General features: G+C 37.9%; 1 protein-coding gene across 1 annotated transcript; it reads left to right on the plus strand.

The window, feature by feature from the left end:
- Window positions 1-215: 215 nt before the first annotated feature.
- On the plus strand, window positions 216-26,815 carry LOC142841882 (sulfotransferase 2A1-like). The gene is made up of 6 exons (XM_075958966.1): window positions 216-392; window positions 1,628-1,836; window positions 3,492-3,618; window positions 13,171-13,265; window positions 23,770-23,947; window positions 26,691-26,815. Exons 1-6 carry the CDS (start codon window positions 260-262, stop codon window positions 26,801-26,803), a joined length of 855 nt encoding a protein of 284 aa, XP_075815081.1. The 5' UTR covers window positions 216-259; the 3' UTR covers window positions 26,804-26,815.

Raw genomic sequence — 26,815 nt, forward strand, 5'->3', positions numbered from 1 at the left:
CTGGTTTGGAGTCATGAACTCAGGCTCAGAAATCCTGGAGAATGATCTCTGTATGAGTTCACAATTGCTTAATACAACAACATTTGACTTACGGTTACAATATCTCTTTCTTCCTCTCAGTAGTTAGTTTTGGAATGAACTATGGGCTGTTAATGATTTCTTTTCGCTGTACTATAAATATTAGCTCTCAACATTAGCTAGAAGCTGTACAGGTGGCTAAAGGTGGAATCCTAACAGCACCCACAAAGAGCTCTTGGCCATGTCAGACTACCTTTGGTATGAAGGAATACCTTTTCCTTCATTTGGGTTTGAAAAAGAAATACTTGAAGACATCGGTGATAAGTTTGTGGTTAGAGATGAAGACACAATCATATTGACTTACCCCAAATCAGGTAAGGACTGTTAGTGAGAATGATCTTGAACTGTATGAGGAAGATTGGGACATTGATCATCATTAATTTAGGCAATGAGTAGAATGTCCTGTATAACAGATGTTTAAAATGCTTTGTGGGTAGGAGAGCTTTCTGTCAGCACATTTGCACTCAGAGAAAGACTTTAGCTTTATCTTTGAGTTCGAAGATCAGTTAAGGCAGGATTATTTGGGGGTGGAGTGGGAGTGTGTGTGAAGGAAATGGTAGGAGGGGAGGGAGTGGGAATTTTGGTTGGTATTTTTTTAAAACATCTAAAAATTATTTTTTTAAAAAAAGAAAGAAAGAGAGCAATGTCAATGGATCCTAAGGCAGACTCTGGCATTGTTGTGTCTCTGTGTAGAAGAGTGAGTGAAAGAGGGAGAATCATGAGAATAAAGAAAGGAAATAACATCAATAGAAAAAAAGGCATGGACATAAGAATATGTGATGGAGAGTAAAATGTCATGGAGAGAATTACCATGGTTCTTGTTCAGGTTGTAGAAAGAGTCTCAAACTCAAGGAACCAAAAAGAAGCATCAAGACTTTTTGGGAAGGGATGTTTACTGGGTGGAGGAAACATTGACCATTAGGAAAGTAATAGGTTCCTGATAAGGAATGTGCAATAACTTGGAAAGTGAAGAACAGTGGAATTCAGGATAAAGATTCAGACAATTGCCCAGGGAAGAAAGGTAGATAAATATCCACTGATAAATGAGCATGCAAACATGGATAGAGTGTGTGTGTTAAATAGACAAGAGGGCATTTATTTACCTTAAGGACAAGAGGTACTCACAGACACACTGAAGGATGGATGCATCTCAAGGGCATTGTATTAAAAGAAGGGAGCTCGTCTAGATTTTTTCGTGCAGGCTAGAACAGATTTTATAATTTCATCCCTGTGAAATATCTGGGATATTCAAATTCACTGCATCAGAATGTAGACTGATGACAGTCCAGGACTGCTGGGTATGTTTAGGAGGCAGGTGAAGTATACTGAGAATAATCTCTGTTTTTCCAAGTGAAGCATTGGGGGTGAAGCATTGGGGGTGTGCTAGATCAATATACTTTGTGCTAACACCATGTAGACATTGTGAACACCACATGTCTGTGTACTTGGAAACAGCTGCACTGTAAGTAGTGTGACTGTAAATTCTACTTGAGGCTTTTTTAACAAATAATGTTGAAATTACTGACCATCAATTTTTCTTCTTGTTCAGGAACTAACTGGCTGATTGAGATTGTCTGCTTAATTCAGACCAAGGGGAATCCCAAGTGGATTCAATCTGTGCCTATCTGGGAACGCTCACCCTGGGTAGAGACTCAAATAGGAAGTCCAATTTTAATCAATCAGGAAGGACCACGCCTCATCAGCTCTCATCTTCCCTTCCATCTTTTCCCCAAGTCTTTCTTCAGTTCCAAGGCTAAGGTCAGTATCCAGTGATTGAGAAATGCTTGGTCAAATGCTCATTGAACTTATTCTACCATGACAGACCCTGGAGCTCTTGTTTAAATGGACTCTGATTTTTTTTAGGTTGAGGTAGGAAAGCCGGAATTCTCATGCACTAGGTGATATTGATGTGTTCCCTCCTTAGACTAAATCAAAGTACCATGATATCAATCACCATACAGTGATCCTGGCAGATATATGACAGAAAGTGGAACAACACATTAGAGCATCAAGGAACTATATATACAGGTCAAATAGAGTTAAAATTATAGTGTACAGTAGATATTACTGTTTGTCTGTCACCAAAGTAGTTAATTAATTAATTAATTAGCTAAACTTGATTCTATAAATACCCCATGCACAGTGGGTGAAACACCCAACACATACTACCTCATAGGTGAAACAACATGAACAGGCATCAAAACATGTAGATGTTCAACAGTTATGGCTCATCTGTATCCATTGTGTCTTGCTGGGTCTAGCTGTCCATTGAGATCCGTAACCACAGGAATCACCCATGTTCCGGATAGAAGAACTAGAGAAAGGTTCAGAAATATTCATTGCTTCTTGTTAGTAAGAATGTTTACTGGTAGTCTTTCCACCACAGAACTTAATATTATTTTATGCTTAAAAAGCAAAGACACTCTTAGAGGAACTATCTCTCCTAAAAATACCACAATTGAGTTGTGACCATTCAAAAATATGTGTTTGTGTCTTATCCGAATTTGGCAAACTCTTGTCTGGAGAAATTGAGCCATAAAGAGATATATTCTAGAATAATTCCACAAATGCATTGGTTCAAAATATAAGTATCCTTTTATTAAATTTATTCACTTTTAACTTATTTCTTTTATTTTTGAGATTACAATTTAATTGTATACTACACTCTCCCAACCCCTTTCTCCACACTCATTTATATAGCTCTCATTTTCCAGATTTATGGTATCTTTTTCATTGATTTTTATTACATATGTATATTTATACATATCTACATATGTATAAATACTTAAGTATAATCAATCAGCTCTCTTTGTACAATGTTCCTTGTCTGTATGTTTTCTGGGATGAGCATTCAGCACTATGTGACCAATAGTTATGCTTTTCCCAAAGGAAATTGTTTTCTCTGACTCTTCCTTACTTAGTTTCCTGTAGGTCTTTGTTTTCACCACTGGTTAATGGCACATTGGCTTTAAGCTCTGCACCATGACTGTTTTGAGGGTTATATTTGGTAGTTATAGTTACAGAAACCAAAAAGTTTTTCATATCACAGATAGATTGGGCACAGTACTCAATATTCTGTGTAGATAAGTTACTCTTTCACAGCAGGTGGATGATATTTCACACTGTGAGATATTGTTTTTGACAACTATAGAATCAGTGTTAGATTTTTATTATTGTTTTTGTTTTTTACATTAACAGTGACCTCAGTCATTTGGCTGTTATGTATTTGTAAATCAAATTAAAGTCTGAAAGAGGATCTTGATTGTATCGTACTTAAGTATGGTTTTTCCAAATAAAATTAATAAATGATTTTAGAAATGTCATGATATTTGATTGACATTTCATATAAATTGTAACAGGTAAAAGTGAAGAATGACTGTATTGACCCTCATATACATGTTTTTCCATTTTAGATGATCTATGTCATCAGAAATCCCAGAGATGTTCTTGTGTCTGGTTATTTTTTCTTTCATAAGACAAACCTTGTTAAGAATCCAGGTTCCCTGATAGAGTATTTTGAATGGTTCCTCAAAGGAAATGGTGAGTGTCCTATTAAATATAGGAGTTGCTATTGGCTCAAAGGCATTTCTTTCATTTTATTACTTTAAAAATTTCCCCAAATTTCCACTTCCTCTTCTCCTCCCACTTCCCTTCCAGTCTTCCACACATCCTTCTCTCACCTTCTCCAATATTAAGAGAGGACAAGGCACCCTGACCTGTGGGAGGTCCAAGTCTCTCCCCACGACATCCAGCTTGATGGCAGTATACATCCAAAGAGAAAAAAATCCCAAAAAGCCAGTACATGCAGTAGAGACAAATCCCAGAGCCATTGTCATTGTTTCCTCAGTCTGCCACAACTGTCAACCACATTCAGAGAGACTAGGTTGATCCCATGCTCATTCGTTAACCGGTCAGTTGGAGTTGGTGAGGTCTCATTAGCTCAGGCACATTGTCTTGGTGTGTGAACTCCTCGTGGTCTTGACTTCCTTCCTCATACTCTCCCTCATTCCACTCTTCAACTGGACCTTGGGTGTTCAGTCCAGTGCTCTGATGCGGGTCTCTGTCTCTGTTTTCATCTGTTGTTGGACAAAAGTTCTATGGTGATATTAAAGATAATCATCACTCTGACTACAGTGCAAGGAGAGTAGAGAAACCCTCTTTATTGCTTCAGTCTTAGTTGGGGTCATCCTTGTTGATTCCTGGGAAATTTTCTAGAGCCAGGTTTCTTGCTGACCCCAACATGGCTCCCTCAATCAAGATATCTCTTATCTTTCCTTCCTCCATCTCAACTATGTGATTCCCTCAAGCTCTCCCCAAAACCCCCCTTCTCCGCTCCTATTCCCCTTTTTTCCTTCCTTCTACTTCTTTCCCTCATGCTCCCAAATGTTGTCAGGCAATATTGTCTGCTTCCAATTTCCAGGTGGATCTATATATGTTTGTCTTTGGATTCACCTTATTACTTAGCTTCTCTAGGATCATGAACTATAGGCTCAAAGTCCTTTTGTTTATGGCTAGTATCCGCTCAGGAGTGAATACATACCATATACAAATTTTTGTCTCTGGGTTAGCTCACTCAGGATAGTGTTTTCTATTTCCATCCATTTGAACACAAAATTCAAGATGTCATTTTTTTTAACGCTGAGTAGTACTTTAACGAATAGATTGCCACACTTTCTTTATCTGTTCTTCCACTGAGGAACATCTAGGTTGTTTCCAGGTTCTTGCTATTATATATAGTGTTGCTATGAACATAGTTCAACAAATGATTTTGTCATAGAATTGAGCAACTTTTGGGTACATTCCCAAGAGTGGTATTGCTGGATCATGAGGTAGGTTGACTCCCAATTTTCTGAGAAAACAGCACACTGATTTCCAAAGTGGTTGTACAAGTTAGCATTCCCACCAGCAAAGAATGAGTGTCCCCGTTACTCCAAATCCTCTCCAGCATAAACTATCATTATTGTTTTTTTTTTATTTTGCCATTCTGACAGATGTAAGATGGTATCTCAGAGTTGTTTTGATTTGCATTTCCCTGATAGCTAAGGAAGTTGAACATGCCCTTAACTATTTTTGGACCATTTGAAATTCTTCTATTGAGAATTCTGTTTAGTTCAGTACCCCATTGTTAACTGAGTTATTTAAATTTTTAATATCTAATTTCTTGAGTTCTTTTTATATTTTGGAGCTCAGTCCTTTGTCTGATAAGGGGTTGGTGAAGATCTTCTCCCATTTATTAGGTTGCCTTTTTGTCTTATTGACTGTGTCCTTTGCTGTACAGAAGCTTCTCACTTTCAGGAGGGCCCATTTATTCATTTTTGCTCTTATTGTGCTACTGGGGTTATACTTAGTAAGTGCTCTCCTGTGCCCATGCATTGAAAGCTACTTTCCAATTTCTTGTCTATCAGATACAGGGTGGTTGAGGTCTTTAACCTATTTGAACTTGAGCTTTGTGCATGGTGATAGATACGGATCTATTTTCAGTCTTCTACAGGATGACACCCAGTTCTGCCTGAACCATCTGTTGAAGATGCTTTCTTTCTTCCATTGCATCCTTTTAAATCCTTTGTCAAAAATTGGGTGTTCATTGGTGTGTGGATTAATATCCAGGTCTTGAATTCTATCCCATTGGTCAACGCCTCTGTTTTTTTGCCAATACCAAGCTGTTTTGATTACTGTAGCTCTGTAATAGTGCTTGAAGTCAGGGATGGTAATGCCTCTGGAAGTTTCTTTATTGTATAGGATTGTTTTCGTTATCCTGGGCTTTTTGTTTTTCCATATGAAGTTGATTATTGTTCTCTCAAGGTCTGTGAAAAACTATGTTGGGATTTTGATGGGGATTGCATTGAATCTATAGATTGCCTTTTGTAGAATTGCCATTTTTACTATGTTTATCCTTCCTATCCAAGAGCATGGGAGAGTTTTCCATTTTCTGGTATCTTCTTCACTGTCTTTCTTCAAAGACTTAAAGTTCTTGTGAAATAGGTCTTTCACTTCCTTGGTTAGTGTTAACCCAGGATACTTTATGGTATATGTGCCTATTGTGAAAGGTAAAGTTTCTCTGATTTCCCTCTCAGCATCTTCAGCCTTTGTGTATAGGAGGGCTACTGATATTTTTGAGTTGGTCTTGTATCCTGCCACATCACTGAAGGTATTTATCACCTGTAGGAGTTCTCTGGCAGAATTTTTGGGGTCACTATCATATCATCTGCAAATAACAAATGTTTGACTTCCTCCTTTCCAATTTGAGACCCCTTGGTCCCCTTATGTTGTCTAATTGCTCTTGCAAGAACTTCAAGAGATATGGAGAGCGTGGACAGCCCTTACTTGGTCCTGATTTGAATGGAATTGCTTTGAGGTTCTCTTCATTTAATTAGATGTTAGTAGTCAGCTTGCTGTATATAACATTTATTATATTTAGATATGATCCTTGTATCTCTAATCTCTCCAATACCTTTATCATGAAGAGGTGTTAAATTTAGTCAAATGCTTTTTTGCCATCCAATAAAATGATCGTATGTTTTTTTTTTCTTTCAGTTTATTTATATGATGGATTACATTGCTAGATTTTCATATGTTGCACCAGCACTATATCTCTGGAGTGAAGCTTACTTGATCATAATGGATTATTTTTTTATGTGTACTTGGATTCGGTTTGCCAGTATTTTTACTAAGAACTTTTGCATGTTCATGAGTGAAATTGGTCTGTAATTCTCTATTGGTTGAATCTTTGTGCAGTTTTTGTATCAGGATAATTGTATTCTTCATAAAATGAGTTTGGGAATGACCCTTCTCTTTCTGTTAAGTGGAACGCAATGAGGAGTATAGGTATTAGCTCTTCTTAAAGCCCAGGGCTCAAAGATATTTTAAAGACAAGATGAGATATAGTTTTGGCTGGTCTTGAACTCTCTATATAGTCAGGGGTGACCTTGAAGCTCTGTTCCTCCTGCATCTACCTCTTGAATTCTAGGACTACAAGCAACTACACCCATGTTCTGTTTATTGAATACTGTGACTCAAAACCACAGTGTCATGCATGTTATCGAACTTGGCTACATCCCCAGCCTTTAGTATATTATTTAATATTCAGATGGCTCCATCTTATTCCTCAAAACACAAACAATCTGTGGCTTCCAGACTCATAACCATCTTTATCATGGTGATGTAGAATTTCTGTTCTCACACACCACTGCATAACAGGGTTCAGGAAGAGCTGGTCCCATGAAAACCCATTCTGGCATCATTTGGAGAGTCTGGTCTTCCCAGCAGGTATTATCCTATGTGGTGAATGAATTAGAAATGATCCACATGTATAATGGCATTTGAACACTTGTTTTCCAGTTGATGGCAGTTTCAAATTTATGAGACACAGCCTTCTAGGAAGTAATACATCATTGAGTGTGGGATTTGAGAGGAAGTAAATTCTTTTATAATTTGCTCATTTACTTTATATCATGACCACAGTTTCCCCCTCCTCATCCCATTCCCTCTTCCTACCTATCTCCCAACACTACCTCCCAATCCACTTCTCCTCTGTTCAGAAAGTGACAGGCCTCAGCATGGGTGTCAACATAGATTGACATGGCATGTTGAGGTAGGACTAAAATTCTCACCTTATATTAAGGCTGAGCAAGGCAACCCACTATGAGGAATAGGTTCCTAAATATCAGCCAAAGCAATAAAGACAGGCCCAACTTCTACAACTAGGAATCCAAGTAAATCAAGCTACACAGTGTCAAACATAAGAGGCCCTAAGTCAGTTCCATGCAGTCTCTCTGTCAGTCCATAAGCCTATAAACCCATATAAGTCATTTCTGTGGATTTTTTTGTGATAACCTTGACCCACCTGACTCATCTAATCCATCTCATTCTCTTCAGGTGAATTCCTATAGTAAAGCCAGTGCTTTGCTGTAGGTCTCTGCATCTGTTTCCATTCATCACTGGATGATGACTCTGATGACAAGGTGGGCTGTTATTGTCCTGATTACAAGAGGTGGCCAGTTCAGGCTGTCTGTCCACTGTAGCTAGTCCTTGATTTGAACATCCTTGTAGAAGCATGGGAGTTTCCCTAGCAGTAGGTTTCTATCTAACCCTAAAATACCCCCATCAAGATGTATCTCAAATACTCTCCCATTCCATACATTCTCCCATTAAAATCTGTCATGTTCCCACCCCTGCCAGCACCCAGTTAACTCAGGAAATTTTTTCTATTTTCCCCATTTTAGGGACATATCCCTTTTTGCAATCCTTGCTACCTTGCCTCTCTGGGGCTGTTGATTGTTGCATGGTTATCCTTTACTTTACAGATAATATTCACTTATGAGTACATACATACCATATTTGCCTTTCTGAGTCTGGGCTTCCTCACTCAGGATGATTTTTTTTAATTCCATCCATTTTCTTTCAAGGTTCCTGATGATGTTGTTTTTACCAGGTGAGTAGCATTCCATTGAGAAAATGGACCAAATGTTCTTTATCCATTCTTTGGTTGAGGGGCCCCTAGGTTGTTTCCAGATTCTGGCCATTATGCAAAATGCTGTTATGAATACTCGGGAGAGGATTGAAAAGGTGGGGCATTTCTGGGTCAGGTAAATCCTTGCACAAGAGAATCTCACAGGAATCTATAAGGAAGCTCCAGCTTACACTCCTAGCATATCAGATATGTAGCCTGAACTGGCCATCTCCTATGACCACACTGGTTCCTAGCCCGACAGTAATCAGAGTGACATCATCAAGTAACAGATGGGAACAGATGCAGATCCATAACCAAACATTAGGTGGAGTTCAGAGAATCCTGCAGAAAATGATGAGTAGGGATTGTAGGTGCAAGAAGGGTTAAGAACACCAGAAGAAAGCTCATAGAATCAACCTAGTCTCATAGAACTCACAGACACTGAACTGAAAACCAGGGTGCCTAGAGGGGATTGACAAAGGCCCTCTTCATATATGTTACAGTTGCGTAGAGTGGCTCTCTTATGGAACTGCTAACTTCTTATAGAATGTCTCTGATTCTTTTACTGGTTCTTGGGGCCCTCCTCCTTGTACTGGGTCACCTTGTTCATCTTTAATACGTGGGGAGATGCATAGTCTACTATAACTTGATATGCAATGTTTTGGGAAGTTTTGGGTTTTTTTTTTTTTTTGGTTTTTCGAGACAGGGTTTCTCTGTGGCTTTAGAGCCTGTCCTGGAACTAGCTCTGTAGACCAGGCTGGTCTCAAACTCACAGAGATCTGCCTGCCTCTGCCTCCCGAGTGCTGGGATTAAAGGCATGTGCCTGGCGGATGTGCAACGTTTTGTTGATATTCATGGGAGACCCTCCCTTTCCTAAACAGAAATAGTTGAGGAATGCTTGGGGATGTTAATAGAGGAGTGGGTGAGGGACTGGGAGGAAATGAGTTAGGAAAAACTAAGGCTGGAATGTAAAAGAAAGATAAACTTATTTTAAAAACAAAGGAAAAGCAAACAAAAAATCAAACTATTTCACCCATCCCTCTGGGCAAATCACCTGCTCCTCTCTCAAAGCCGATCCTCGCTCATACCCATCACATCTGCTGTGTCCAGTTTCATCATACTTGTAGTACTTTGCTACTCCATCATTCTCACCTTTCCATATTTGTTCATCATAATAGCATTGGGAGCTAAGATATGTCATGAAGTATACCCTTTTGCCCAAACAGCTTTACCTATAAATATTCATTGCAATGAGATGTGTTCGCATTCAGGGTCTCTGGCTACTGCTACACCATCAATACTGGACCCTCATCTAGACGTGGATGAGGATATTATTGGATATCTTGGATATTCTATTATTGCTCAGACTTATGATTATCCAGTGGCTATTGTTCCACAGTACCTGTCCTTTCCATCTTCTCCAGAGCTTACTGATAGTGTCTATGTTGAGGTAAACCACTCAGTGCCCTGGATCTGGACCTCAATTGTAGCTGAGTTGTTCAGTCCTTGTCTTTGCTATTCCTTTCCCTAATCCAAAAATGGCAGGCAAGGGGCAGGGTCAGGCCTGATTAATTTTAAGGTTCATTTTATTTTCTCTGTAGATGTGTTTTGCTTGCATGCGTTTGTCTTGCTGCATATGTGTCTGATACCCACAAAGACTGAAAGAGTACACTGACAACTATCATGTAGATACTGAAAACTGAATCCTGGTCCTGTAGAGAAACAGTGAATGCTTTTAACTGCTGAGCCTTCTCCCTACATATACCTGTTTATCTTTTAAACATTTTAAACATTGGAGCACAGGACTGAGCTCCCAAGGTCCAAATGAGAAGCAGAAGGAGGGAGAACATGAGCAAGGAAGTCAGGACCGCGAGGGGTGTCCCCACCCACTGTAACAGTGGGGCTGAACTATTGGGAGCTCACCAAGGCCAGCTGGACTGGGACTGAAAAAGCATGGGATAAAACTGGACTCTCTGAACATGGCAGACAAAGAAGGCTGATGAAAAACCAAAGACAATGGCACTGGGTTTTGATCCTACTGCATGAACTGGCTTTGTGGGAACCTAGCCTGTTTGAATGCTCACCTTCCTATACCTGGATGGAGTGGGGAGGACACTGGACTTCCCACAGGGCGGGAAACCCTGACTGCTCTTTGGACTGGAGAGGGAGGGAGAGAGGAATGGGGGGAGGGCAGAAAAGTGGGGGGGGAGGAGTGGGGCAAGGGGGGAGAAGTTGGGGGAGGGAGTGGAAAATGGGAAGTGGGAGGAGGCAGAAATTTTTTCAATAAAAAAAATATTTCCATATGCTTTAGATTTTCCAGTTTGGTGGAATTTCTTAAGGTAAATTCTAATAATTTTCTGAATTTCACTGGTGATTGTCATAGTGCTCCATTTTCATGTCTTATTGTATTAGTTTTGGAAATTGTTCTTCCCTTTGGTTAGTTTACCTAAGGTTTGTCAACATTGTTTACATTTTGAAGGAATCACATCTGTTTCATTGACTCTCTGGTTTGTTTTGCTATTGGGATGCTTTCAAATTTTTTATTTCATTAATGTCTGTGCTTACTTTACAGCTGCTGATTTTGGCATTTGACTTTTTCTTTTTCCAGAGAGTGCTAAGGTGAACCATTAACCAATTTATTAGATATCTAACTGATTTCTTTATTAGATATCTAAATGATTTCTTAATGTAGGTACATTGACCTTTAAACATCTCTCTTAGGTTTGTTTACATTGCATCACACAGATTTTAAACTCTGTTGAAATCTCAGTTCTAACAGACCTTCTATTACGTTAGACTTGGTGTTTCTCTCTTGACAATTTCAATGTGCTTTCTTTGTTTACTTATACAATTCTGAGGGAAGATTCTTTTTTGGTCTTTGTGGTGACCCACTTTCCAACTGTATCTGAGTTGGCTTCTGTTCCAACAGAAAGCAACTTATAGAGATGTTGTGGAATATTATTTTAAGATGTGTTACAGTAATTTATGTTGTAAAACATTTATTATAATGTTTCAAAGATGTGTTGCATTCGTTTATGTTTAATTTGTTTAACTCTGTGAAGCTGTGAAACTTTGCCTGTCTAAAACACATGATGATCTAATAGAGAGCTAAGCAGGCAATATTGAGGCAGGAAAAAAGGATAGGCAGGGTTGGTAGGCAGAGAGAACCTAGTTGAACACAGCCACTAGGTCTCATAACTTGATATATATAAACTAAAGTGTAAGAAAATAATATATCCAGGCTGAGTAACATGGTAAAAGCCTTCACCCATGACATTTATGGGATGGATACAGTGGATCAATAGTTCAAGTAATCCTTTTCTACAAAACAGACAGAGACAGCCTTCTTGACATTTACTTTGTAATCCCAGCCTCCAAATAAACACATTATCTTCAAAAATGACCTCTAAAGCAAACCAAATGTTAATTATCAGCAACATATATGTTATTGGCTTATTTTTGATGCTCTCACTAACATGCTTTTGGTTTTTTGCTTATTTTCAGACATGATCAGGTGTATCTCAAATTGGCCACTAATTCACAATGTAATGGAAAATGACATTGAAGCTCTAGTCTTCTCTTGACTCTAACTCTGAGTTTCAGTATTATAAATGTGTGCCACCACTTCTGGCTTGGCTTTTAGCCTTTTTTGATGGGCATAGGTGTGTGTATCCATGATTGTACGGGAACAAATGTGTGACTATGTCTGTTCTTGTGCCAAAGCTTGAATGTGGAAGACCAACAACAACATTACGTGTTGAACCTTAATTTCTATTTCATTCAATAGTTCCTGAGGATTCAAACTCAGGTGCTCACACTTACAAGGCAAATGCATTCCACTGAGCCATCACCTGAGACCAGCTTTCAATCTCTTTAAGTGACTTAATTCTGCCATTTCTTGTGGAATTCACTTTCTCTCTACAACTTCCCGGTAGGCCATTTACCCTCAGTTTTCAATTAAATCTTAGAATCCTTGAATTCATATATTCTACTGCTCTTACCCCGACTTCACTCTTACCTTCTTTCCTGATTTGATTCAGTTATTTCTTCAGATAATGGGTAACAGTGCAAGTGTGAAATGGAGGCTGAGACAAGAAGAGAGTGCACTAGACCAGGATCTATTGTGAACACATCACAATAGCCTTAGGAACGTAAATGAAGTTTGGATGTAAAGGTGGCTGTCTATGCTTGGAAGGTCTCTACTTGTCTATGTTTTGGAGGCTTGGGTGTTGAAGAGTGATATTGAGTAGTGGGGGTAACTTAGAGGGGGAAACCAATCGTAGGTGATCTCCCTCATAATTACTTAAGATAGTTCTTCAGACCAAGCCTAACCATGTCCAGAAACCTCTGGCTTACTGTATTGGTGTGATTGCTTTCCCCAACACATGCCTCAGTCATTGATACCCAACAGGAGGATGTCTCCTCATGGCATCAGTGGTAAAGCAGTGGGGTGATGAGCTTACTAGAGTTTTTGATTTTATCAGCTCATTGTAGTGTATGTATCATTTGTTACATTGAATATTGTAAATGTCAGTTTGATTTTTCTTAATAAAGGTATCTACCATTTGCACAAAAGTGAAGAATATCAGGCAGTGCTCACTTTTATTCTTTGTAACCAACACTTTCTTCCTCCCTTCACACAGTTATATTTGGATCATGGTTTGAGCACACCCGTGCCTGGCTGTCCATGAGAGAAAGGGACAACTTCCTGCTTTTGAGCTATGAAGACCTGAAACAGGTAACCAACATTCTTATTTCAACCACAAACCCTCTCACAAACCGACCCATGGAGCACCTCACATTCCTCAGTGTTGGCATGTCAGTGTTAGGCTCATGAACACTCAATAAAAGTTAGATTATTGCTTATGTTCTTTATTGACCTGCATCTGACATTTCCTCTCCAGCCTCCTAGTCCATTTTCCGTGTCTTCTTTATCCTACTTTATCTTGAGAAAGGGAGGGGTAGTTCACACTTGCACTACAGGTTTTTAATTGTATCTAGGCAGCACATTTGATACATCTGATAATGCAGTGGTCAGTGGTTAGTGGGGATAGTAATGTTATCCTACTGTTGTGCCAAAATGTATGTCATATACCCTTGACTGCAAAGAAGAAAACTGTCAGTGAGTTCTGGGAGAATACAAGTGCTGGAGTGTAGGGGAAACCCTGCCCAAGGGAGGGCATATTCGCCTCGGGCTAATGTTTACATATAAATATGGTGGTTTTTGCCCCACTGGCCCCTCTTTTTTGTATCTCCTGCTCATCGCTGGATCCCTGGTGTTGTAAGCTATTCCTTCATTAAAATTTGCTGTTTCATATTAAGGTAGTCTGGTAATTACACCGTATACACTGGAGTCACATGAACAGTACAGAGTGCTACACAAATCAGATTGGACATCTACAGGGTGCAGACAGTCAGGAAAGATGTTGTCCTGTGCTCTGCAGTACAGGGGGTTCTTCAGGATGGACTAGATTACACTACAGATTTCCAAAGTGCTAGTAGAGATCATTTAAAATGTTTCACCATTAAGTAATGCCATATATTTAAATAGACTTGTAGACTATACATTTACCTGATCATTGGAGGTTTCATTTCATTAAAATGTCCAATTGATGGTATAAGTATGTTTAAGTACTTTGGGTGTGTCTCAAATATCTCTTATTTTAAAAATTAAAAAAATACCTCAGCAGTGTGTCACTTGACTGAAAACCTAGCTCTGAGACATAGAGTCAGATTCAGGGGTTGTAGATCATCTTTACTTATTTGTATGGTTGGTTTGAGATCAGTGTTGGCTACAAGAGACATTGTTTCAAAAGACCATTAAGAAAAAATAATTTTGTGTATGTTATGTTCATTTAGTTAAAAATACTCCCTCTTGATGATGGAAGTTACAAAATAATCCCACACTAGTTCAGGATTATGTATTATAAATGTTTATTTATTTAGGGGTAGGATCACAGATCACAGTCCTCTGCACTAATGGGAAACAGGAACTGAAGATAGGAGACAAAAATGAGAGTCCAAAGAGAGAGAGGCAGCGCACTCCTTACAGTTGCATTTATACTATGAGACCATGCCCTAGTGAGCTAGTATATTAAAGGTTATTGCATGAAGGAGCTCCCAAAGTACCTCCCCCTTTTGTTTAAATAAAAGAGTTCCAAAACTAATACAAAACTAAGTACACTAGGAACAGATATCAAGTATAAAATTAGAATTACAATCAGCATAGACAATATTAAGCAAGGAACATATCCTAATGTTTTAATAAACGTTCTATCCTAAGGAGTCTAAGATTGTAGTAGAAATGGCTTGACTAGATCATAAGAGGATGGTAATAATGGCTATCTAGTCTTCAACCCCATTGAAGACCGGAGAAGGGAGATAATATTAACTTGAGTAGGCAGGAAGCACAATCAAGCAGCTTCCAAAATGTACAGTAGATGACAGAGACAACTGGCTGCCTAGGCAGTCACTCAAAGTCTCATTTGCAATGTTGAATCTGCCAACTTTGGCTAACACCTAGAGTAACTGACAGACCATTTTCAGAGGCGGGAAATTTTCAGAACCATCTTACCCTGTCTTGTGAATGTTCGGCAGCATTTTTTCTTGTATCATGCTGGGTCAAGTCTGGTGATTGTGCACTTTGTCATTGATCAAGGCATAGGCAAAAAGCCAGATTTGCCAAGAAGAAAACAAACTCCAAGTGGAGTGTCTTTGGTGCTCAACACTCTCTCAGGAATAGATCAATGATTGCCAAGAGCAATCGTGTCTCACATTAACAAAATCCCAAGTTATTTAAATACCATGTTCTACACATCTTTGAAGTGGTTAAACTTTAGGTAGCTATGTGGATAGATACAATCTATCTCTATGTATCTAAAGAACCTGATTAGTTTAACTGTATGTAGAGAAACATGGATGACTATTGACGTATAATACTTAACACCTGTATAACTTAAAGACTAAGACTTCATATTAGAATATTAAACAATCTTTAAACAACTCTACAACAAATGAGTACATTAACCTCAAAATGTAAACAATGTATAAATATCTTGATCACAGGTAGAAATATATAATGCAATATGATAAATATATCCTAAAATTGTATCAATATACAAAATGTCTTAAACACAGGTAGAAGCATGCATGTATACAATCTGACAAAATAACTTTGCATAGGTATACAAACACACAGACAAAAATACAGTTAAGCAGAAATCAGAGCATATTCAATATAACAAATAGCATTTGAACTTATATCAATATACAAAAATTTATACCAATGTAAATTGTCAGTAAATAATAGCTCTCACGTATTCACTCTATTACTCACTATTATTATTATTAGTGTGAGTAAGTTCACACTAATCTACCTATCATCCCATTCAGTTTTCCTTCTTTATTTTTTTCTGGATTTTTTTTAATCTTTGAGGCTACATAATTTCCACCCCAACTCCTCACGCTATATGAATTATAATCTTCCCCAAAATGGTGTCCCTAACCCTAAGGACAAAGTTTCTTGGGGAAAAGGGATGTCATCTTCTAGAGTTGCTTTCAGCTTTCATGGGGGCAATGTTCTTTCTAAGGGATCCTGTAAAAGTAAAATGACAGTTAAGTTTAAAATTACTCTTTTATATAATTGTGTAAGGTCTTTGAGTAGTAGATAGGGTTTTTTTTTAAGTTCTTATTTGAAGTTCTGACCAAAGCATTGTAAGAAGCCTCACCATTTCCACAGCTGGTCCCCCAAAACTGGTCTCATAGTAGCACTATCAGCATCATGATGTCTTAATTAACCAGGTGGAGTCATTGTTGTCAGCACCATCTTCTACCTGGAAGTTTCAAAGGTTACTGCAAGAAAATCTAGTGTTCATTGTTGAAAATTTAAATATTATTCATATAGACATGTATTCAATGAAAGATATGATATACACAAAATGGGCATGAAGAAAAGTAAAATATTTCCTTCAAATCTATCTTCTTTCTGTCCCATACCAGATGGCTCCTGACATGAGACAAAAATTCCGAATGTTTTTTTTTTTTGCAACATGCTTGGATTTAGAGAAGGATAGTCATTGTCCAATTCCAAAGCCAGCTCTTATTTGTAATTAAAGATGTACACATGTCTGGATAATCAAATTTTACCATGCAAATGATGTCAGATTTCTCTTCGCATGGTGATTCTTTCTGCTTAGATATCTTTTCATCTATAGGCATCTAAATGTCTGAGGTCTCTTGATTCTATGAAGATGAGTATTTTCCTTAAAGACAAGAACAGAACTCTTCCCCAATCCTTATGAGGTTTTCTTATGATTGTCACCTCTGTGAATGAGCTGTCATTTCTCTTTCTCAAGAGGTTTCTCTTTTTCAAATCAAATCTTTATCAATTTCAATGGTATCCATAGCTTTTCCTCTCCTGTGGAAACAAGTGCAAAAGTACTTCCCCAACGTAGCTCCTCTCCTGATTTCCATTGTGAGGTTAGCATATCCTTGAAATATACCAGCTGATTTAATTCAGAAGTTTTTTCTATCATCCAATGTCTTTCTGCTGCTGTTATACATTTCTCATTAGTGTTAACAAAACTCAAGGTTAATAAAGCATTAGGGAATGTATTTCTATGGGTATTTTCCACCTTTTTCTGTTTGTTTAGCATATCCTTTATAGTTCGATTGTAGGAGAGAGACCACTTGTTTGTCCCGGCTGCCCAGAACCGAAATAATCACACAAAAACCATATTAATGAAAACACTGCTTGGCCCATTAGCTCTAACTTCTTATTGGCTGACTCTTACATTCTTAATGTCCTACATTCTTAAAACATTTTAAGTGCCATATTTTGTTGTCTTTGAAAGGTTTAAAGAATACATATCTATCTGAAATACATCTCTGTACATCTAGAAAATCTAACTATCATGACTACAAGCTTAACTATTATAGATGATTATCTATTAGCCTATATTTCTTAATTATACATTGCATTTTTAAAATGAGCTGGACAAACACAATACCTTAATCAAGATCAGAAATACATATACACCATATAACAAAATTGACCTTAAATTTGTATCAACGAACCAAGATCCATACCAATGCAAATCTCTATAGCATATCCCCCTTTAAATGTAAAGACACATTTGTAGACAATATTGGGAATATGGGCATAGTTCTGTCTAAACTTCTTCCTGTTGTTTATTGGATGAAGTAATTTTTTGAGGGGTGTTTAAGGCAACCTTTGAGGGGTTTTGGTTCATTAAACAACATTAGCCTGGAATGAATTCACAGGTTCTCATCCTCTGTGGAAACAAAAGAAGAACTTTTTTCCAAAGCAATATATCCTTAGACCCAAATTCTGAAGTCAAGATACCTTAATAATATAATTGCCGATTTAGCTTATCAGCCTGTACAATAAATGTCTCTGTGTATTTAGCTCTTCACAGTCAAAAATTTCAAAGAAAACATAGTAATATACATAATCCAGATTCTCTGAGTATATTCCATCTTTTTGTGGTTTATTTTTACTCTATTACTTTTTCATTTTTATTTTATTATCTTTACTCCTTTAATCTATGACTATATGTACTGTCTCTTTAAATATATTGTTTTATTTTTTTAAAAACCATTTACTTCTTTTTATAACTCTCTATAGTTTCTTTTTTCCCCAAGCCTATGTACATTTATCCAACATTGTGGTCCATTTAGAGGTCTTTCATGTCTGAATGTGTGCTATTGTGAATCTTTAATTCTCTGGTGTCCAGGAGAACTTAAAATGCTAAGTGCTTCTTAAAAACTTGAGCTGCAGCATTACTAGGATATATAGAGTACTTCTGGATTGCTCAGTACAGAACAAAAATGGTAGAAGTCCTTTAGTGCCTGAGACTTCCAGGTGGGAGCCATCATCACCACCTCAACTCTGATAACCAGTTGGCCATGCTGCCACCAAGTAACTTGCAGTACACTATCCACAAACCCCATTTAAATGCTCAATAGTCAAACTTCCCAAAAGAGGCAGAGCTATTCATGCTGGCAAACTAGGAACCTGCTGTTTGTTGGTTTTATTTTAAAGAAGTCACATAGATTTTACTGGTCCCCACGACACCTTACTCACTGCAAGCCCATATAGAAAAAAAATGTGGATACTAAGAAACTGTGCTAAACTCTGTTCTTTTATGTTGAGAATTCCTTTTAAAGCTCTCTCAGGTTTTTAAGTGGATTTAGTCTGCCACGTTGGTGCACCAATTTGTAGGAGGGAGGCTGCTTGTTTGTCCTTGTTGTCCAAAACTGAAACAATCACACAGAAACCATATTAATTGAAACACTGCTTGGCCCATTAGCTCTAGCTTCTTAGTGGCTGACTTTTGCATATTAATTTAACCTATTTATATTAATCTGTGTATTGCCACATGGCTGTGGCTTACCAACTAAAGTTCCATCTGGCTCTAGTAGGGCTACATGGCTTCTCTCTGACTCTGTCCTTCTTTATCCTAGCATTCAGTTTAGTTTTCCCTACCTAGCTAATTTCTTTCCTGCTTTAGGTCCAAAGCAGTTTTTTTATTTGTTAATGGTAATCACAACATACTGAGGAAAATCCCACATCATTCACTTTGACCTTTCTATAACTACCTGACCTGTAGGATTGTTTGATATACCCATAATATACTTTATATTATAATAAGCAAAAAAACCTGTTTCATTCCTTAGAGACATATCCTGAGTCATTATCTGTCTTTATTTGTACATGTATACTAATGATAGTCATAGCTTCTAACAAATGTGTGATTACTAAAGAAGCCTTTCCTGAGCTAAAGGCAGTTGCCAATAGAAAACCTGAATAAGTGTCAATGGTGTGGTGTACATATTTTAATTTTCCAAATTCTGTAAAGTGGAACACATCCATGTGCCAGATCTCATTCCTTTGAGTACCCTTTGTGTTACTCCCTGCAGGTAATGGTATTTGGTCATAGAAAAAGAAATTAGGACATGTCTTTATAATCTCTGTAACTTGTTGACATGCAATAGAAAACTTTCTTTAAATCTTTGCTATTGACATAATGTTGCTTGTGAAACTCTGAGGCATACAGCACACTTCTAGCCAATAATCAGTCAATTTCTGCATTATTACCTTGTGCTAGAGGACCTGGCAGACTAGTATGAGATCAGATGTGTGTGATGTATATGGGACAAAGCCTATTCCCGATTATGTCTTGTACCTGAATGAATAATAAAGACAGTTATATGGTATAAGTTCAGTGGTTTCAATATGCAAGACAACTCTTTCTGCATACTGCAAATCAGTAACTATATTAAGAGGTTTTTAAAAATCCTTTAGTACGATGAGAATAGCATATAACTCTGCCTTTTGGGCAGAATTATAAAGGCTTTCTTCTAACTTACTTAATTATTTCTGATTTGCAACCTGTATTTCCAGATTTATTTCTAATTTATTTATTAAAATTTTCCATCTCCTCCCTTTTCCCTCCCACTTCCCTGCTCCCCCTCCCTCTCCAGTCCTAAGAGAAGTCAGGGAGCCCTATCATTTTAGAAGTCCAAGGCCATCTCCCCTCCATCCAGGTCTACGAAGATGTGCCAAACAGTCTAAGCTCCTAAATGCCAGGAGAATCAAAACCCAGTGTCATTATCTTTGACTTCTCAGTCATCCCTCATTGTAAGCCACATTTAGAGAGTCCAAAATGATCACATGTTCATTCAGTCTCAGTCGAGCTGGCCTAAGTCAGCTCCCATTAGATTAGTCCCACTATCTCCATGGGTGGACACACTCCTCATGGTCCTGACTTCCTTGCTCATGTTCTTGCTCCTACTGTTATTCTTCTACACCTTGGGAGCTCAGTGCAGTGCTCCAATGTGGGTCTCTGTCTCTATCGACATCCATCGCCAGAAGAAGGTTCTATGGTGATATGCAAGATATTCAACAGTGTGCCTATGGGCACCCTCTCCTCTGCTGACCAAGGACCTAGTTGGGGACATCTCTCTGGACGCCTGGGAACTGCTCTAGAGCCAAGTATATTGCCAACCCTAAAATGACTCCCTTCATTAGAATATCTTCTTCCCTGCTCCCATATCCACCCTTCCTCCATCTCAACCATCTCATTCCCTCAAATTCATCCCAAACCTTTCCTTCTCTCTTCTCTCTCTTCATCTCCCCTTCCCCAGCCCTACCCCCACCCCTGTGCTCCCAACTTTTGCCCGATGATCTTTTCTACTTCCAATATCCAGGAGGATAAATATATATTTTTCTTTAGGTTCACCTTATTATTTAGGTTGTCTAGGATCATGAACTATTGGCTCAATATCCTTTGTTTATGGCTAGAATACACTAATGAATTAGTACATACCATATTGTTCTTTCTGGGTCTGGGTCATCTCACTCAGTAAAGTGCTTTCTATGTCCATCCATTTGCATGCAAAATTTAAGATGTCATTGTTTTTTGCAACTGAGTAGAAATATTATGTGTATTTGTGCCACACCTTCTTTTTCATTCTTCTATTGAGGGGCACCTAGGTTGTTTCCAGGTTCTGGCTATTACAAATAGTGCAGCTATGGACATAATTGAACAAATGCTTTTGTAGTATGATTGGATATCTCTTGGGTATATTCCCAAGAGTGGAATTGCTGGATCCTGAGGTAGGTTGACTCCCAGTTTTCTGAGAGACTACCACACTGATTTCCAAAGTGGTTGCACAAGTTTACAATCCCACCAGCAATGTATGAGTGTTCCCCTTACTCCACATCCTAACCAGCATAGGTTATCATTGGTGTTTTTTGATTTTAGCCATTCTGACAGGTGTAAGATGGTATCTCAAAGTTGCTTTGATTTGGATTTCCCTGATTTCTAAGGAAGTTGAACATGACTTTAAGTATATTTTGGCCATTTGAACTTCTTCTGTTGAGAATTCTCTGTTCAGTTGAGTACCCGATGTTTAATTCGGTTAATTAGAATTTTAAAATCTAGTTTCTTGAGTTCTTTATACATTTTGGAGATCAGACCTTTGTCTGATGCAGGGTTGGTGAAGATCTTCTCCCATTCAGCATATTTCCTAGTTGTCTTAATAACAGTGTCTTTGCTTTCCAGAAGCTTCTCAGTTTTAGGAGCTACCTTTTATTCAATGTTGCTTTTATTGTCTGTGCTACTGAGGTTATATGTAGGAAGTTGTATCCTGTGCTCAAGTGTTGCAATCTACTTTCCACTTCCTCTTCTATCAGGTTCAGTATGGTCAGATTTATATTGAGGTCTTTGATCCATTTTGACTTGAGTTTTGTGCATGGTGATAGATATGGATCTATTTACATTCTTCTAGAAGTTGGCATCCAATTATGCCAGCACCATTTGTTGAATGTAAACCCGCCCAGCGGGTCAGTTATTCCAGGGTCCCGAAGAGGCACTATCTGAAAAAGACATGGGCTGGAGGAAGAAATGGAGACCAAGCAAGAGCCACACAAGAAGGTTCTGTTCTCAATTTGTCAAGGTCTCACTTTATTGTTGAAATGGTTGTGGTTTACCTAGCCCTTGAATGAGGAATTTGGCTTGGGGTGGGGGCAGGGATATGGCAAGGGCAGGAAGGGATCTTGCCGGGGCAGCAATGGTCACGAGTCTACACTCGGTCACGAGTCGACACACCTAGTGTTCTCTATGCAAGCAGAATCATTCCTTTTGTGATTCCAACCACAAACAATTCTCTAGATAGTTGGGATGTGGGGTGGTTCTGCTGACAGATAGCTCTCAAGATAGTTGGGTGTAGGTGACCCCGTAAACATTCTTAGGACAATAGTCCCTGCTATACTTTTGGAGGAAATGGCTCCTGACAGTTAAAGATGCTTTTTTTCTTCCATTGTATAATTTTACCTCCTATGTGGAAAATCAGGTGTTCATAGGTTTCTGGGTTGATGGCCAGGTCTTCGATTTGATTCCATTGGTCAACATCTCTATTTTTATGCCAATAGCAAGCTGTTTTCAATACTGTAGCTCTGTAATAGAGTTTGAAGTCAGTGATGGTAAGGCCCCCAGAAGCTCCTGTATTGTATAGGATTGTTTTGGCTATCCTGGGTTCTTTGTGTTTCCATATAAAGTTGATTATTGTCCTCTCAAAGTCTGTGAAGAATTTTGTTTGGATTTTGATGGGGATTGTGTTGAACGTATAAATTGCCTTTGGTAGAATTGCCATTTTTACTATGTTGATCCTACCCATCCAAGAGCATGGGAGATCTTTCCATTTTATGGTGTCCTCTTCAATTTCTTACTTCAAAGCCTTAAAGTTCTTCTCAAATAGATCTTTCACATCCTTTGTTAGAGTTACCCCCAGGATACTTTATGTGATTTGTGGCTATCGTGAAAGGTGAATTTGTGATTCCAGCTTAAGGGTATCTGAAGCAAGAAGATTATGTATGTGATGGATATATGAGTTATAGCCTAACTCATGATAACCTAACTCAAAACAGAATAAAAGCTTTCTGAAATACCCCCAAGTAATGAATATTGACATCATTCTTATGAAAGTGCTACAAAACTATATTATTTTAGATACCCATAAGAAACAGTATTACATGGTGTAAACATGAACTTCTCTCAAAATCTTTGTGCACACTGCCTTCATTCCTATGTATCACTATCTGAAAGTAACTCTTGAAGTCTCTTTAAATGCTCAGGCAAGTGGGGTATGGTGGTGAACACCTTAAATGCCAGCACTTAGAAAGCAAATTCAGGTGGTGGATTACCTATTTGAGCTTGAGGTCAGTCCAGTCTCCATATCAAGTTCCATCCCACCAAACAAGGCTGCATAGTGAGACCCTATCTAAAGGAAAAAAATATCCCAGTGCATTTAGTGGGCGTATTGGCATGCATCTGTAAACACAACTTTACAGAATTAGAAACTGGAGTATCACATGTTCCAGGTCTTCATCTACTACAAAGTAAGTTTAAGAACAGCCTTGTTATGTGAGATGCTGTCTCTAGTATCCTCTCCTCCCTAAAAGAAGTCAGTCTCTGTCTTTTAGGTCCAGACATCAGACACATTGCCAGCCCCACTCATTATAAAATGCTGTGTGTGTGACTTCTGCCATCTGTAAATGCCCTGTTTCTTTCCTCAAATCTTTCAATGCTCTTTTCATTTCATGGTGTCATTTCTTTCTCCATGCCCCCTTTCCAGTGTCCATCCACAGTTAACTTCTCTGCATCTGTTCTCTCAGATCTCTCTGCTCATTAGCATCTTTTTTGTTTCTTCTATTTTAGGACACAAGAGGAACTATAGAAAAGATCTGTGACTTCCTAGGAAAGAAATTAGAGAAAGATGAGCTGGATCTTGTCCTCAAGTACAGTTCCTTCCAAGTCATGAAAGAAAATAAAATGTCCAATTTTAGCCTCGTCACAGAAGATGTGGTTCCTAATGGTTTGCATCTCATGAGGAAAGGTGAAGAAAAATACATCTAACTTCAAAATATGTCAGAATATGTAGAGAGCTTGTTGTTTCAATGAGACTATAAGAAAGTTGGGAATGTTTCAAAAGTCATTGCTTATTACAACATAGTTTCATACAGACCTTACAATTTGAATCTTTCCATGTTGATGATGTGGCTTTCAGGAACTCTGAAAAAGAATTGACTTGTTGTGGGAGAGTATCTTGGCATTGCATATGTCCAGTACCCTCAATATAAAATGAAGTGCAGACATGTTGCAATGAGGCTCTGTAAGGCTCCCTATATCTTAGAACTTAACTCTAAAAAAAATTTCAATGCATGGGACCAAAGATATATCTGGGATGATAAACACTGAAATCACTTCCTTCAAAATGATTTGAAAAGCTGTTGAATATGTCAAGATTGCTGACTCATAGCAGGCTGACTCCAGACCCCATAAAGACAATGCAAATTATTCACCACTGCTACAATATAATGGTTTTTTCCAACTTAAATTTGAATTGTTTCAGACTCAGGGCTACTCAGTTGGTTCTGAATTATCTCTCTTGGAATAGTAATATCCATCTTCTCTATGTCTGTGCTACCTCTCTGTGCTGGAAAGAGATTGTGGGCATGGTTTCATTGCTTTAAAATTAAGGAGTAACTTTGCCAGAGTGAATAACACCTGGAAACTCACCTACACCTTTCTAGCAAATAATTGGTGAGATGGGAGTCAGTGTTGAAGAAGAAATGGATCAGATGTCAGGTCGTTGGAGATGAGTAAAGAACTAGGGTATATATGCAGGAAGCAGAGAACAATGGATTTCATTTTCTTCTACCAATAATTTAGATACTTCAGCCTTAACCTTCAGGCTTCCTCTATCATATAGTGGTGGGGCATGAGACCAAAATAGGATTTTTGCTTATTCTATTCCAAAATATAGTATGGCTCATGTATCATATGTCTCAGTAGGATATTTTTATATTCATTTACATACACATATATCAGTGTGATTGTATGTATGTATATGTGAGTTTGTGTATGAATGTCTAAGACATTAATCTTAGACAGAGACAGAAAAAGACCTACAAGAACAAAGAAAAAGAACTTTTAGAACAAAAGCTTGTTCAAAAAGTGATGATAACAAACAAGCTAAGAGTAGAAAAGGATACTTATAAGTTTCCACCATAACAGATGGCAGTATTATATCCATATACTATAGTGGTATATTATTTGAATATGGTATATCAATATTTACCATTTAATTATGAATTCTTTATATATTCTTTAATAAATACTACTAGAGGCTTAAAAACTTACATGATTCTTCCAGAAAATAATGTGATGTTCTGGAGATATGACTCAGAAGTTAAGAACAATGACTGTTCTTCTAGAGGTCCTGAGTTCAATTCCTAGCAACCACATGGTGGCTTGCAACCATGAGTAGTAAGATCTGGTGACCTCTTCTGGCTTGCACAGATACATGCAGGCAGAATGATATATACATAATTAAGAAACAAACCTTTAATAAAGAATGTAATATGATAAGGAAAAGGCTGACCTTTATTGCAAATCTTTTTCACTTCACAAGAATTCATCTATATTATGTTGGGTAAAATCTCAAGGACTCATTGTTCTGCATCTGCAAAATGGAACAAAGCCAATAGCTTCTTCACTCATTCAGGAATGCTTTCAACAAACCCATGTTGAGTATGCTCCCTTTGCCTGATGTGCTTGATTAAAGGAAAGATTTTACAATTTACAAATCATTTTACATTTCAGATATATTAGATTTTGTGCATACATACAAAATAGAAATGAGTAGAGCAGGTCAAAGTATCACAACTATAAAATAAAATACAACAAGGATAGGGGATTCAGAGTTCTGCTTGGAAGAAAGGAAGAAATGATTACAGCGTCATTACTAAAAAAACAAAAGAACAAGACATTATTGTATGGAATATATGAGCACTCCAGTGTGAAGGTACACACTATACAGTGTGAACAGTTGGACAATTTAACATTACAACTAGAGACATCTTATAATGCAGTTATCAAAACCAAAGATTGTATAAAGGACAGAGGATGAAATAATGTAGGTGTGCATACATTACCAAACACCATACTGATTGAAAACAGGAGTCCTGGGACATTCACTGCTGACTGTTTCTGTGTCTCTTACATCTTTACTGTCATGTAGTTCACAACTGTGTGTATCTCCAGCTCCAAGAGATACGCTGCCTCTAACTTCTGAAGGTACCTGCTTTCATGTGCACCTATACACATAATTAAAATTAACTTTAAAAGATGTTTTAAAAGTTGCTTGCATGCTTTTCAGAACTTCTCTAAGTAAACAATATAATGTAGAAAGAACAATTGAAGTCAGCTTGGATAATTAAGATAAAAAACTCTGTTGGGATGAACAGTGTGGGGCAATCAGGTATAGTGGGGAGCAGAAATAATTTGGTCATCTAGAGTTTGAGCTAGTGTTGATGCTGTTAGATTTTGTAGTTGACAGGATGGGACAGAATAAGGTGGGTCAATATTTCCACAGAGGTAGAAGTCTGTTTGCATATTATTGCAAGGCATAAGAAGAATTATCTAGGGAGTCACTGACAGTTTTACTTTATATACTGTTTGTTCCTTGTCAAGTATGTGAAGAGTGGATTGAGGGATATGTTAAGCATTTTAAGTTAAGGAGTGATAGTGTTAAGATCATCATTAACCCATCTTTGTGTCTGCTTCACATTTTCCAGGCACAACTGGAGACTGGAAGAATCACTTTACTGTAGCCCAAGCTGAAGCCTTTGATAAAGTGTTCCAGGAGAAAATGATTGGTTTCCCACCGGAACTGTTCCCATGGCAATAAATTCTTAAAACT

Source organism: Microtus pennsylvanicus, chromosome 1, assembly GCF_037038515.1.
Source record: "Microtus pennsylvanicus isolate mMicPen1 chromosome 1, mMicPen1.hap1, whole genome shotgun sequence".
Lineage (NCBI taxonomy): Eukaryota > Metazoa > Chordata > Mammalia > Rodentia > Cricetidae > Microtus > Microtus pennsylvanicus.

Excerpts from the sequence above, each read along its gene's own strand:
- LOC142841882 (XM_075958966.1), top strand. The coding sequence starts at position 260 with ATGTCAGACTACCTTTGGTATGAAGGAATACCTTTTCCTTCATTTGGG. Across the intron at positions 393-1,627 it reads ATTGACTTACCCCAAATCAG|GAACTAACTGGCTGATTGAG; the intron begins GTAAGGACTGTT and ends CTTCTTGTTCAG. Across the intron at positions 13,266-23,769 it reads GCTATGAAGACCTGAAACAG|GACACAAGAGGAACTATAGA; the intron begins GTAACCAACATT and ends CTTCTATTTTAG.